General features: G+C 37.1%; 1 protein-coding gene across 1 annotated transcript; it reads right to left on the reverse strand.

Moving 5' to 3' along the window:
- Positions 1-2,189: 2,189 nt before the first annotated feature.
- Positions 2,190-2,699, reverse strand: LOC139893557 (histone H4). Its single transcript, XM_071876728.1, has one exon. The coding sequence runs from the start codon at positions 2,680-2,682 to the stop codon at positions 2,371-2,373; it is 312 nt and encodes a 103-aa protein (XP_071732829.1). The 5' UTR covers positions 2,683-2,699; the 3' UTR covers positions 2,190-2,370.
- Positions 2,700-16,186: the final 13,487 nt, after the last annotated feature.

Below are 16,186 nucleotides of genomic sequence, written 5' to 3' on the forward strand. Positions count from 1 at the left end.
AACTATCTCTCTATTCCTCTCTCTCCCCCTTTTTTCCTCGTTAAATCACCATCACCTACCATTCTTTTTCTGTTTCTGATCAAGATGAGAAACCACCAAACCTGCAGTTTTGTTGCAGCTTCTGTTGCATCTGTTTCTATTGTTTCTGTTCAGCTGCAAAACATCGCACAACCATTAACCTGCCATGTTTCTGTTTCTACTTTATTCGTCACCCAAACATCACCACCTTCTTATTGCTACTGCTGCTGTACAAACCTATATTCCTGTTTCTGTTTAAAATAAAGATGATAAACGGGGAAGACGATGAACAGTGATGGGTCTATTATGATGATGACCCTGTGATGTCATGATGATGATTATGGATTAATATGATGATGGTGACCGAGAGAATTGATGATGAAGATGTACGCGACGATGGTAGATGATACATGATGTTAGACGATGATGATTAAACTGTTAACGTGATGATGATGATGTATCGATGTGATGATGTTAGAGACGATGAAGATGTTAATGATGGTGACGATGCTCGATAATGATGGACGATGACGCTGTTATGTATGGTGGTGATCGAAAAAGTTGATGTTTATGTATCGGGGTATATAATGATGATGATGTTTAAGTTGACGATGATGATGGTTATGATGAAGAAGATGAATCATAAATATTAGTTAAATAAATTTAAGTTGATAATTAAAGCAGAAAAGAAGCAGCGGTGTAATGGTTTGGTGTGGTGTGGGTTAAACGAGAGGTCATGAGTTCGAACCCGGTCTAAGGCATATTTTTTTAGGAAAGGCTTCTGAGGTAGCATATCTTTTTAGGAAAGGCTTCTGAGGTAGTTATGTTATACTTATTATTATTATTATTATTATTATTATTATTATTATTTAGGAAAATAATGGGGTGGCGTGCTACATATTTTCTTGTTTTTATTGGTTCAATTGCTTTCTTATTTTATTATTTAGCCACTATTTCACCTAACTTTCAATCATATTTTAACACATCACTCAACGCGTTGAATGTCGTAGGCGTGCTGTTAAATGAAAAATAATGGGGTGAAGTGTTGAATGTCGCGTTGGGGCTAGAGGTGGGTATTATTAATTTCTTTTTCTTTTTTCCTAATGCATAATTTATTTTAGTTTTTATTTTGTTTAGTTAATAAGAATAAATTTCGTCATAGCCTTCCCCAAATGGAGGAAGACTTTCGTAACAGGCTTGGAATCCCTGAGGGCTGAGACCATTTGTATCGATCAAAAGAGATGACGTCTCTTGCTGAGGTGGATCCGAAGAAACGCCACACCCACCCTTATCCATGTGTCAGTTTAGGTGTTTCTTGCCTTCGTATTTCATTCCAACACCACAAGAAACACCCATTTTTGTTTTTTTATTATTTTTTATTATATTAAAATAATATTTTTACCCTCTTTTAATATTTAACCCAATTATATTTTTAACACATCATCACAATACTTCTAACAAACACAAAAAAGGAAACACCACCACTACTCCACTAAAAAAAAGAAATACGTTCTACTCATCAAAAAAGTGCAAAAACGCAAGTGACAGGAACAAAAACGCGTTAACCACAAGTGGTCTAAAAGTGCATGAAGACCTACATTGATTTTAATACCCAATTTTAAAGTCGTAGTTATATGAGTGGTCCATTTCTGCAATTTTGTCATGTGTCCTAGTTACTAATTATTACATTGTATACTTGTTTCATGCGAAATAATCTGTTATCGGATTGGATTATGTGTCCAAATACTTTTTGAGGGTTGATGATTGATTTTGCATATTGGAAGTAGATCTTTTTTTGCCAAGTCTTTAAGATATAAATAAATAATCCAGTTATCCTATAATTGACAGATACAATATTGATTAAATATCAAAACTTTTTGCTTAGCATATTTCTTCATAATTGAGTAAGCCAATAAGCAAATAACAATACCATTACTCAATCCTTTGAGACATATGTACCGTAATACAATATTCACTGCAAGGAGGACTGTTAGCTTAGCTTGCTGGCAATAAATTCAGTAATCTGTTTTAACCTTTTTATGCTACAAACACAACTTAATTTGTTTGGATTTAGGTTACAAACTACAGAGGGAGTAAACGAATGGGCATCATAAAAAAGAGTTTGATTTTAAAAATTGAAAATGAAACCCATGAGTTTGGGATAGGCCAAAGAAATTGATAGTGATGGGTTTAAAAAACCCATAACAATTCTCATTCCAATTGTGATAGATTCAAGCTAAACACCTTCTAAAAAATTCAGTTCATTCCAATTTGATTTCATCAGTTGCAGATACTGAAACATCATTCAATACAATCAAATAAACATGCAAAGATCAAAATACGGAGTAACATTTAACCTCCAAATCCATACAAAGTTCTTCCTTGTCTCTTCAAAGCATAAACAACATCCATTGCAGTTACAGTCTTCCTTCTGGCATGCTCAGTATACGTAACAGCATCTCTAATCACATTCTCCAAAAATATCTTCAACACGCCACGTGTCTCTTCATATATCAAACCGCTAATCCTCTTAACACCGCCTCTTCTAGCCAATCTCCTGATCGCCGGTTTTGTGATTCCCTGAATATTATCCCGGAGCACTTTGCGATGACGCTTAGCTCCGCCCTTTCCGAGCCCCTTCCCACCCTTTCCACGTCCAGACATTGCTGAATTAGTTTATGTTTTAGTTTAGAGAAGTGATGATTGTAATGATTCTAAAGCAGACTGAATTTAGGGTTTATAAGGTTTGGAATTGAGAGATTTTGAATTTGTGAGCAGGCAAGGGGTTTTTGAAACAGCGGGATGTGAAATATTAATCGACGGTCAATGTTGACGATCCTTGTGATGTGTTTTAAAACTATCTGACCCGTCCATGGACTTGTAATCAATGGACGGAAGTGTATTTGAGGGAAGCATAGATTGATGACGTGGAATATGAGGTTGGGGTAAAATCCCCACACACGTACGTTTTAAGATTAAGTTCAAAACCAATTTTCTTAGGATTTTTGTGTAGTTTTTATTTATAGATTACAATGGATACCCTAAAATCCTAATTACTATAATGGACCTAAGTTCATATACAGACTTGGGCTTTATTATCGTCTAACACTCTCCCACAGTCGTGGGCTTAAGTCTGTTCAGATTTTTATGTAACTTCTAAAGTTTATGCACCCTATATATGTCGCTTTATAATAAAGTTACATCTACGTGGTTTCTATCATCGAATTGGTATAATGAGAGAAAATCATTAAAGAACATAAAGAAAGAATAGGTTGTTGTTTGTGATAGGTATGAAACCGGAGGTCTTGATTGGATATATGAAAGTAGTGTTGTACATGAATAAACAAGAAAACATAGGGTTCATTGTGAATGACGGCCGATTAGTTGTTGCGGCAATGAGTTTTTTTTTTTTTTTTTGATGGGGCGGCACAGATAGAGCGGAGATCATACCCGGTCTGATACCATGTTAGATAATGAAACCCATTAGATGTAACTTTATTATAATGCGATATATATATAAGGTAAATTAACCCTAGAAGCTACACAAACAAACCCAAGCCCACAATCGGTTTTGGGCCTAACCTAGTCCGTCGAACACCCTGTAAGACTGGTTATCGCAGCCGTTCCCGGTGCTCATTGGGCATGATAGTGAACATTAGCATCACCACTACCGTGAGCATGATTGCTAGGGGCAATATAACAGCGATTTGTTTATATAGTTGAAGTGACTGAAAATAGATTATGAAGATTGAAATTTTAGGGATGAAGATGAAGATATGTGAATGGTGATACAACGAAGGAATATATTAAAAGATAGAATTTCTCTCATGTGCATTGCACATGATCCTACTTAATGGAAAAATATTAACGATTGTTAGTGTCAGTGTCATTTGTGAAACGAATTGATAAATGAAGGTCAACAAAATTAAAAAAATAGAAAAAGGTCACCCATGTTATCTGATGTAAAGTTTCGATATAAACGTGCAATATTGTCTCATTTAAAGGATTTTTAGGATTGCTATTTAAGAAGTTGTAGATGTGGGTGAAATTCTAAGAACGTACGATTATAAAATTACCCGTATGTTTCGTAAAGTTTAGTACGTCCAACCGCTGATATAAAATCACACATGACTTATCTAAATTATAACGTTAAAAAAGATAAACCAATTAAAGTTGAGAGCCGATAGGAAGAATAAAGTGAAGGTGTGAAGACGAGTTGGGTTTCGGTAACAACTAGGAGTTCAGATCTTAGTGGCGTTATAGGTAATATCACTATTATGTTAAGAACTACCCTTATTATTATGATACATACGATTGTAGATAGTCGATTGATTGAGTTCGTGTTGGTGCATATAAGTCCCTAGCTCATATCAACGGAAGTGAGAATCAAGTTGAACGGGCCTGACGAAAGACATTCGGGCCAAACGAATGACCGAAGCCCATCGAGTATAAATAGAGGTTCAAGGCTTCATTTGTTGATTGATCGCCTCATTTGTTCCAATCCATTTTCTCTCATCTACAACTGAACCAAAAACCCACCAACTCGAATCAAGACTCTAGGGCATCGTTCTAATCCGAACCAAAACGATCCGGTTCGACTAATTCGATCCCCAACGTCAACGATTCACGAAACCTTCGATCCCAAGATCCAATCGGCGTCTACAAAGTGGTATCAGAGCTTTGGCTTGTAGGATCGATCGTTCATAGCGTGATTTCGTTTTTGAGTTTGTTAAAAAAATTGATTTTTGGGTATTTTCAAGTTTTTGCTTCTAAAATTGAAAAACTCGATTTTTCGGTGTTAAAAATCGAATTGACAAGTGATATATGATCTTTATCATCATACAATCGTTCTCCAAATTACTGAATTCATTTTTATTTCGAAATCTGATTTTAAAGTTCATAATATTTCGTTTTTTAAATCGATCATTCGTGTGTGATTCGGTGTTTATCTTGAAAATCTAATATTGCAGTTGTATTAGAAATCGAAAATAGTACCTTTATACAAGTTTTCGGTGCCCAATTCCATGTTTTGAGTCACCTACACCGTGAACCACCGCTGCCGTCGCCGGTTTCTGCATATTCACCATAAACACCCTCGACCGATTGTCACCCTCCTTCAACCGATTATCTTCCATCATTCGACCGACTGTCTAGCCTCTCTCGACCGAATGTCGAGCTCTCCTTCGACCGACTGTCACCCTCACTCGACCGATTGACGAAATACCATTGAACCGTTTGTCTTCCACCACTCGACCGATTGGAACCACGACAGTCGACCGATCGTCGTCTCCATCGACCGACTGTCGCTTTTTAAGGAGTAATTGGAAATAAATTGAGATTGCAGGACCTGTGTCTCTGGTTATATTGCTAGGGTTGAGAGGAAGAAGACAACATTTATTATAGGTTTTAGGTGGATATAATAGAAGGAAAAGAAGATAAGAAGGGTGTGTGTGGTGCGTACACAAGAAAGAAACAAGAGAGAGGACCACACTTTTTGATTGTTGGTAAGAAAGAGCAAAAGGGTGTGTCTGGTCCTAAGTCACGACAAGAGTAAAAGAAAAGGTACAAGAGGCAAGTTGTTGCTCGTGGGGTCCACGTGTGAGAAGTAAAAAAAAATCAAAAGGGTATCTGATTTCTGTGAAAAGGAAGGATAAGTACGGGAACCAAGGAAGATTATATTTACTTGATTTAATCTTTTTAAAGCCCAAGTTCTATTTGTTTTCAATTCTTTGGCCCAACTAAATATTGGTGTCATTTGACACATAATTCAGTTCGTATAGACATATTTATGTGTCTTTTGAGAACCTTAACGACCGTTAGTAAGGTTGGTTAAATTTTTTAACAAAGGACTAACGTGCACTGATATTTGGGTTTGAATTTTGAAAAGTTGAACAAATTGACATCGTATTAACTTTATCCAATTGACTCTGATAGTCAATTCTTGTTCGTTTTTGTCGAGATTTCGCGAGTTTTTGTCAGATTTTAAGATATTCAAATGTTTTACTCGTGTGATGAAATGAAGGAAAAGAAGGGCCTTGAAACAGGAATGAAAAAATTTTAAGGCACTAAACAATGAGAATTTAGAGGACACGATTGCGAGGTATCGTCATCTAATATCCGAGATGGAGTATTATGGAGTTGAGCTGACACAAGGAAATATTGTAAAAGGTCTCGAGAAAGGACTACCTCATGAACGGGATGAATATATTGAGCATATTGAATCAAGAGCACGGGCTTGCAACTGTGTTCTTACTCTTAATTCGTTTATATCCAAGTTGAGGAAGAAGGAATTGGAGCAATGTACTAGAAGGAATATACTTCGAGATTCTAAGATAAACGATGTGTCTGCATCAGGGTTTAAGAATGAGGTTGAGATTGTTAGTGTTTGCTTTAAAGACGAATCTTCAAGTGATCATGGTGATGCTGCTACTAAAATTGAAAATCCGACTAAGGAAGAAGAGCCAGTTGTGAATGATGCGGCTAATACTATTGAGAAGCTGGAGATAGTGTCAAACAGTTCTGGGTCAGAGTCTGAAATTGAGATCTCGAACTCAACAACTAACTGTGCGTTCATGGCCAATACGTCAAGCAATGATAAGGTACACAATAAGTCTACTTCAGTGTGTTCTAAATGTATTGATTTTGAACAGAAAATTGATAGACTTGAATGTGTAGTTTCTAAACTTAGTGAAATACCTGTTATTTGTGAAACTTGTCCGAATCTTAGACTTGAACTTAAAAATTTGAGTCTTGAAAATCAAACAAATAAAAAGAACTATGAGGATGCTATTTTCTACTTAAACAAGCAGAAAGAGTATGTTGATGTTATTAAGGCCTTAGAGAATCAGGTAGGACACTTGAAAGCAACAGTTATAGATGATCAGAAAGCCATTGCCATGTATTTGAATCAGATAGAAAGCCTTAAAAAAGAAAAGGAATCTTTTAAGATAAAATATGAAACTGAAAAGGCTAGGATTGATAATTGGCAGAGATCAAAGTATGTGTTACAGACCTCCAACCCTCCTAAGGATGATAAGCAGAAAGGTGTGAGTTACAACGAGTGTGCACCTCCTCTTATGGATGAATATCTTAATAAACCTAATGAGAAGTGTAAGGATGATATTGTTGAACAGCAATACAGTGAGTCGAAAGAGATACCGATTAAGACTAACAACGAGGATATTCAGAGTAAGAAACCAGTAGAAGCTGTCTATGAGACGGAGTCCGATACTGATATCGACACTGAGAAGGACAGCAAACCATTCCGACCTGTGACTAAACCCATCACCATTTTGAAAAATCCTGAGAATGCTCGTAGGGTTAGTGCTAGTAAGAAACCAAAATCAAGAAAAGTTGAGAAGTCTAGGAATCCTAAGGAGAAGCTTGTGTTTCAAACACCTGTTAAGTATGAGAAAGGATTGAACTTAGAAAAGGAGTATGTTCTTACTCCACCACCTGAAGAACTTATTAAGAGTGAGGGTCATAAGACTAGCAGTGTGCCTAAGTTTGTTGAGGAAGTTCTTATGAATGATGAGACAGTTGAGGAGATTGTGTCAAAACCTGTTGAAAGACCCGAGTCAAAACCAAACAGAGCTACTAAATCCAAGTCCTCTAAGTCTAAATCAAAATCCAAGGTTAAGTCTGATCACAATTATGTGGCCAAGCGTGTTATTGAGGAAGGAGACCTAGAATACAAGATTATCCCTGGGTCCCCATAAAGACTCAGAATGTCAAAAATAGGTACATACCTCCACATAGATGGACTGTGAGTCACGAATGTAGACTTGACAAGAGAGCAACTCATTACTCAGGTAAATTTGTTGACCGTAGAACATGTTTTGATTGCGGAGAATTAGGACATGTTGCATGGAATTGTCCAAAGAGGTCTCGTACACCATATAGGAAGGTTGACCTGAACCAAAATTTTAATGAAAATTTGTCTAGGTCAAAATGGAAGAACAATAGACTTTTCAAGAATCGTTCAGCCTCTCCTATTAAGAAACGTGCTTCCACCCCAACTTTCAGAACTTCCGCACCTCCTAACTTTGACTCGGCAACTGTTTATCGTAAACAATCGCCATCTAAGCGTCAGGTTTGGAAAGCTAAGTCTGATGGAGGTGGTACTTCAAGTGGTGATGATGTGATTACGACATCGTCGGGATCCACTAGAAAATGGGTGGATTTACAAGTTATTGGTGTCGACGGGAAACCCACTGCCATTCGGGCTTGGGTTTCCACTTTGAACTAATGTTGTTTTTGAGCTTGTGCAGGTCGCCATGTTTGTTTAACCTTGCTGATAGTACCTGGATTATCATCAATGGGGCGGTCCGCACATACATGCCCAGGAAAATGGATTGTATATACTTCAGTATGCAACCCGAAATGAGACGTATGTTTTGGCTTCTTCATAATTCATTGTAGAACCCGTGTAATAACGTCATTTGGTGTCAACAATCAGTCTGATATCGTCCCAGAAACGAAACGTCAAATGAGTAACCAACTCTTTTCATGTTTTCTTTATTGTATTTGTTTACATTTGCATGTTAGGTAGTTTAAATTTCCGCATTGCATTTTATTTTTTGATTGCATAAAATCCAAAAAGCCAAAAAGATTTTCGGTTTTAGTATTTTAGGGGGAGAAAATGGCGACATCAGAAAATACAAAAAAAAAAAAAAAAATTATAAAATGAAAAACAACAAAAAATAAAAAATAAAAAATGAGTTGCTTGATCTACATGTTATGGAGATGACTGTATTACTGAACTTGCATATTTAACGTTTGGCGCGTATAGTAAGTAGTATAGATTAAATCAGTGATTATTCATATCAAGTACTATTAAGCCTTATGACTCAATCATAGAATGAGATGATCACACTCATAATCATGTAAATATCTTGATGAGGAAATCATGGAAAGATTTACAGCGGTTGAATGGTAGTCACCTAATTATCACGTGTGCATATTCTAGAAATAATTGTTCAGGAAATCAACAAAAGGTGAGGGTATTCCCTGTTGAGATTTATATTGGACATATTTGGCGATGAATATCCCCAAGCAATAATCAAAATTTGCTCTACCATTGAGTCTGACGACTAATTGGAATATTCATGTGATCAATACAAGGTGAGGATATTTTGTACATATATTGTATATCAAATTCTATCGGCTCGTAATGCTTGAATCCAAACATAGAAAGGTTAGCTTACATAGAGATAAATATATTTTGAAAATAATGTCTAAAAGCATATCCGACCATCACGGGCCGTCCTTGTCTTTAAGGGATAACACATGTGGATGATATGAGCATCCAAAGTAATTATGAAGTCAACGAGCATCTGCATAAAGTTCAAGTCAAGTTTCAACAAGATGAAAATAATATTCAAATGTTAAAAGATGAAGAATTCAAGTCAAAATCAATAATGAATAAAGATAATGATGAGAGTTCCCATAATTAAAGAAGATATGTGCTCAAATCTCAAATCATTCATAGTGTGCCGCTCTCGCGTGGCTTGGATTGTTGATCCAGGGGTTCACATTGAACTGCCGAGCATCCTTGTGCATGTGATATAAGATATACCCATTAAGACAAGAAGCTAGAAATATATTTACAGATATGTACTCTAAGTTATGCTATTACAGATGAAAAGCATGGGGTTTATAGCGTTTGTGTATGCACATCTCAGAATATTCAAAATACTATGAGATCTACCCGAGCCATCTAAATCGAAGGTATAGGTTGAGGTAGAAGCCCAAGGCTGACATGAATATTCAAAATACTGTGAGAGTACCTCCTGTTCAATTAGATCGAAAATATGTGCTAGTGATAACGGACAGCGTCTGGAATTTAGTGCTCAATTGACTACCTGATACATCGTGCGATCTCAAATGAGGACTGATTCTATGATCTAATCTAGCATAGCAATATGTTAAAGTAATTAATCAACGTGATCATCAAAATGTCTATGAGGAAAGAATATGAAAGCTTAATGTTACTTGATATCTATAATCAGAGTTTTAATCTGTAGGTACTTAATCTTAAGAATTGAACGATGATGATTTGCTACTATAGTTTAGTATTGATTCAATGTTAAGATCAACATCTCACAAAAATATGTGATTTTTTTCTGTTAAAATGCATGTTAGTATTTTAGTGTAATTACATTTGCTTTTCATGCATGCATTCATACTATGAAAAATACAGAAATATTTTTTAATGTTTTTGCATAAACTTTATAAAATACAAAAATATTTTCTCTCTTATTTATTTTCTGGTTACTCATGTGAATTGAAATTGACGTGTCAGACTGAAGCTAAGTTTTTGTTTGATAAACAATAAATGTTTTGTTGATTGAAAAAAAAAAACCATGTGTTTTGAATGATTGTGAAAATGTTGAGTCAAAATGGCTAAGCCAGAGTGTGTTTGAGTTAAATGTTTTATATGACCAATATTTTGTTAAAGTTGATATACGTACGAGCCATGATAACTGCAAGAAGAAGTTAAAGTTGGAGCTTAGGGAGTTCTGATGAAGTGAAGGAATGGCGTACGTGAAAGAAAGGGATAAAGCTGCTTAATTAACCGTTTCGATGTTTATAATGTTTATGATTGTAAAGAATCGAGAGATTGATTATGTCTAACGTGCTCATGTCTATATATGTCACTGTGCTTTGTGATGTTTACATGTGCAGGTTTTGAAGATTTAGAAAGAAATAGAAGTTACTGTGGGGTAATCAGAATCGTCTGATTATTTATGGGCCAAACATTGTCAAATCTTAATATTCCGCTGCTTCTTAGAAGATTTGAAGAGATTGAAGAACCTGAAGTCACAACAGTCATAAGTTAGGGTTAATCTGATGACTGATGTGCTTTGAAGATTGTTGAGTATAACTCTCCGGGTATCTAAAGAGATTTTACTCAAAGGTTCAACGAAAGTGTATTTCCTGATGATCGTGTTGACTTGCGATTATAATTGGAATACTACAAGGATAAAGATGAAGAGAGAAAGTATGTACCATATAAGGGAGTTTATTGGTGCATAATGAGAAGTGAAGTGAAGCTAAAAGTAACGCCACATCCTAGGGGGAGTGTGTTGATCCTCAATGATGGTGTATAAGTCTGGTTAAAGAATGATTATTGATAGAACTAGGTCATAGGGGGAGTTTGTTGGTGCATATAAGTCCCTAGTTCATATCAACGGAAGTGAGAATCAAGTTGAACGGGCCTGACGAAAGACATTCGGGCCAAACGAATGACCGAAGCCCATCGAGTATAAATAGAGATTCAAGGCTTCATTTGTTGATTGATCGCCTCATTTGTTCCAATCCATTTTCTCTCATCTACAACTGAACCAAAAACCCACCAAGTCGAATCAAGACTCTAGGGCATCGTTCTAATCCGATCCAAAACGATCCGGTTCGACTAATTCGATCCCCAACGTCAACGATTCACGAAACCTTCGATCCCAAGATCCAATCGACGTCTACAGTTCGTTGTCTTAAATACGGTTGTGAAAACATTTTGGGTATTGGTCGAAGGTCAAAATAAACCTGAAACCAACAATATGTTTTTAGTTACGAAGTATTGAATTGAACCGAGTATATTCAAGAGGGTATGTAATTATGTATACGAATTAGATTGTGTTGTTTCCATGCCAACTATGTTGTACTCTAAATGAAGGAGATGATCTAAAAACTATATTTTATTATGTCATGAATAATTGGATTTATAAGCTAAATATGTATACGTTTTTTTGGTTATACGTGTTCAAGATTTGAGCAATTTAATTATCACATAAAAAGATGAATGTAGATGGTGGGGGGCTAGTGAGAATTTATTAAAACAATACAAGCGATGGCTAAGGTTCTAGTCAAATAAATATTTTCAAAATGATACTTGAAAATGATATAAACATATGTGAATGTAGAGCGTCTAATCGTACGCAATAACTTTTTTATTATGAAACGTTAAACATATTGATATTGAGTTATACAACTCAATTGATCGACTGGGAACCCTACTAATCGGTTACCAAAAAAAAAAAAATAATAAATAAATAAATAAACTTTGGTAAAAGTTAGTGTACCTCAGTGAATATATAGCTAACCCAAAATGTATTTAAAAATGTGTAAGCTTAAAGAAGAAAATAAAAAATGAACACAACACAAATTTGTTAGTGCATTTGCATCCACCACTAATTAATTCTGATTTGAGACGAATAAAATGTGTGAGAGAGAAAATTATAGAGAGAGAAATACATGGGGGAAAAATTCGACGTTAAATTACCAACCGAGGGAAGGAGATGACGGCAAGGATGGATGGGAGAAACAACGAGGTGCACGCAGAGGGAACTATTACAGGGATCGTCCGACGAGTGTTAATCATTCATCTCTTACATCGTTTATGTTTTACAATTTTCCAGAAACGTAGGGTATCTCAGATCTTTGGAAGGCGTTCAACAAATGGGGAGTGGTTAAAGACGTTTACATTGCCAGGAAAAGACTCTTAAATGGACACAGGTTTGGCTTCGTCCGGTATGAAGGTGTCAAGAATGTAGATTCGATGCTGGCCCAGCTCAACAGAATCCAACTTTTAGGTTGGGGCCTTAGGGCATACAAGGCCAGAGAGAGAAACGATAGATCGACGGGAAACAAGTTCGGATACAATGATCATAAAAAAAGATCTGACGCGTCGAGGGAAAAGGTGATTTGGCGTATGAACATTTCCAAAGAAAACAACAACAAAAACCCTAAGGTTTGGAAGGAGATCCCAAAGAGTAATGGAGAAAACCGCCGTAACCCTAATCAAAACTCAAACCCTACACCTGCAGAAGCATACCCTACAGATTCGAAAAATCAAAACAACTTCGTTAATTCCAATAATGACTCACCCAAGACACCGATGGGTAAGAATGGGGCAGCTGAAGGAGACAACTTATTCCGTTCATTTACAATTGAAAACAACGGTGACAACAGCAATCTACTCACTTTTTCACTAGTTGGCGAGGCTGTTAACTATAACGTCTTACAACAATTCAAACGAATATGTGATGTTGAAGGTCTCAGCGAGGTCAAACTCAAATATATTGGGGGACTTAAGATTCTTATGATATTTAATAACGAAACGGCGTGTAACAACATCCTCGATAATGAATATCATGGTATCAAAAGGTGGATTCAAAACTTGAGGAGATGGGACAATTCATTCGTATATCCTGGGAGATTAACATGGAATGAAGTGTACGGGGTTCCCGTACCTGTTTGGAATGAAAACACCTTCTCCAATATTGGTTGTTTATGGGGGTCTGTCATTGAGTTAGAAAATTGCCAATTCAACGGTACACAAAACCTTACAGCTGGGAGGATTCTTATTAGTGTGGATCAACCTGAACCGATTAATGATTCGGTCCTAATCCATCATGGTAATTCTGATTTCTTTATTCATGCTTTTGAAGATATTCGTAATATTATTCAAATGGATTTAGATGATGTCAAGTCAGAAGATGAAGAGGAGAATAAATCAATTAATTCGTGTGGTTCCGATAACATGGAAGAAGATGAACCATATTCATCTGACGATGAAGCTCAGATGGTAAACCAGTCGGCTAACTCTCCGATACCTCCACCGGAAAACAGCTCTGGCACCAAAAAAGTGGTAACCGAAGAGTCCTTGTCCCAAAACCCAAAAGACGATACGAATTCCAAAAACCATAATAATGTGGGCTTTAATGGAAAAGATGCCTCTAGCTCACAAATCCAAGATATTCAAGATTTAAATATCGATTCGGTGGACCCCAATCATAATGATAATTTAATTAACGTTGCAAGAAATCCATGTGCTCCAGTTCACAGTGGGCCAAACTCAAATAATCCTGCTTTTGAAAGTTTTAAAGAAGGTATCGCAATTGGGCTCAAAGCATTTGGGCCACAAAACAATGGACCTTCAATTAACATTTGGGCCAAGGATATTGATGGGAGCCCAAATCAAGTAGCTGAATTTGTTAAAGGGTTGAAATTGTCTATTCCGTGTGATAACCTGTAACAACCCGACTTCATAACCCAAAAACGCGTACCAAAAAAAAAAAATTAAGGCAGTGCATCTGGACGGCGTCCAGAATCCTGGACGGCGTCCAACTCAGAAGGGTGGGACGGCGTCCAGAGATTTGGGACGGCGTCCAGCTCAAACAACTGGGATGGCGTCCAAGTAATTGGGACGGCGTCCCAATGGCCTTCCAGCTACTGATCACGGGTCCAACTCACACGAGCGGAAAACCCGCTTCCCGACACTTTCAAACGGAAACCTTTTTACCACAAGTCAATATAAGTGAAACTAAGAGATTTTCATCATCAAATCAAGTTTTACATCAACGGGTGCACATCGCCCATTTTACGAGTTTCGTTCTAAAATAAAAGTTTCGACCAAATATAAGTTTAAGTTCAAAACGACACTAGAGCATGGTGTTTGGGGTTAAACTACCCAATCTCGATCGAACTCCAAAAGCTAACACCCAAAAGCATCCCCTAACAAAACAAGCGGGAGATCACTAATCCAATTGAACGCTCTTACCCTTGTCAACGCCGAGCCTATAAAAAAAGTAAACAACGAGAGGGTAAGCAAAGCTTAGTGAATGCAATAATTATACGAATACATATATAATTATACCTACTTGCATACACTTACACAACCGCAAACATGCTAGCAAACAACATTAGCTTATCGTCGCAATAACAAGCTATAATTCACCAATACCCCCAAGCTAGCATAACATCCGCATATAAATGTAACTCGAATAATATAATATGCTTACAACACAAATAACCATGGTTAACCAATAGTACAAGGGAACGGCGCTCGCAAAAACGCCATCGGTGTTCGTAACATCCGTTAGGGCACTTAACACCTCGCACCACTAACCCCTAGGGTGGCACCTTAACACCTCGGCACATCACCCCGAGTGGCATCTTAACACCTCGATGCAACACTCATTATTTTACGGAGTGGTGTCTTAACACCTCGACACTACACTCCTAGGTGGCATCTTAACACCTCGATGCTACACCCGAGTGGCATCTTAACACCTCGATGCTACACTCTTCACGTGAAACGTGGTGTATTAACACCTCGACACTACACCTTTCACGCTACAACAAATAGATACATTATATACATACGCATATAGTTATTCCACTCACCTCAAAGTCTTCGTGTAAGATAACCGAACTTGCAACGTCAATGTAACGTACCTATTACATTTTAGCACATAATCAATTCACAACTCAAGTCGGTCAAGCAACTCACTTAACAATCTAGAGTCTTTTGACCCTAAGTGCAATCCCGACCCATTTTGCACCTTTAACCCTAATAATGGGTTAACTTCACCAAAAACCCTAACTTTAGCCAATTAAGGTCTTAACACTCTTTTAACCACAAAGTTAACTCGTTTTCATACATGCAAAACAACCTAGGTCATCAAAGACCCATTTGACCCATTTCTAGGTCAACACACCCATTTGGGTCACCCACAACCCAAATCACACCCACTAACATTAACTATAAGTGTATTAGTACTTACTTAGGTCTTTAAGACCCATTTACACCATTTACCCTTTCAAAACCCTAAGTTAGTCACCATTTGGGTCTTCATGACCCAAACTTACCCGAAAACCCCAAATTACTCACAAATGGGTTTTATGTGCAATACTAACCCAAACCCTAACCCTTAAACACATTAAACTAAGGTAATCAACTTTAGCGCTTACCACAACAATCAAAACGAAGCTAACGAGGAGATGAACAACTTTAATTCTCGAGCTAAAACCCGAAACAAGCTTCTTCTTCTCCGATTTGAGCTTTCTCACACTTGAATCACACTCTCTCACTAGGATTTAAGTGGATGATGTTTGGTGGTTAGGAATGGAGTAATGAGGCTCAACCAAACTGATCTAGGGCCTTTAATTCGTCCACCAAGTGAAATTACCAATTTACCCATCTAAAATATTTAAAAGCAAAAAGACATGCCTGCCAGCCATCCTGGACGGCGTCCCAAAATGTTGGACGGCGTCCAGGTCTTCAATCTGGGACGGCATCCCAATTATTTGGACGACGTCCAAACTCAAAAAGGAAAACAGACTCTTACAACTCTCCCCCACTTGAACCGGATTGCGACCTCGCAAT

This window comes from Rutidosis leptorrhynchoides, chromosome 2 (assembly GCF_046630445.1).
Source record: "Rutidosis leptorrhynchoides isolate AG116_Rl617_1_P2 chromosome 2, CSIRO_AGI_Rlap_v1, whole genome shotgun sequence".
In the NCBI taxonomy this organism is placed as follows: Eukaryota; Viridiplantae; Streptophyta; class Magnoliopsida; order Asterales; family Asteraceae; genus Rutidosis; species Rutidosis leptorrhynchoides.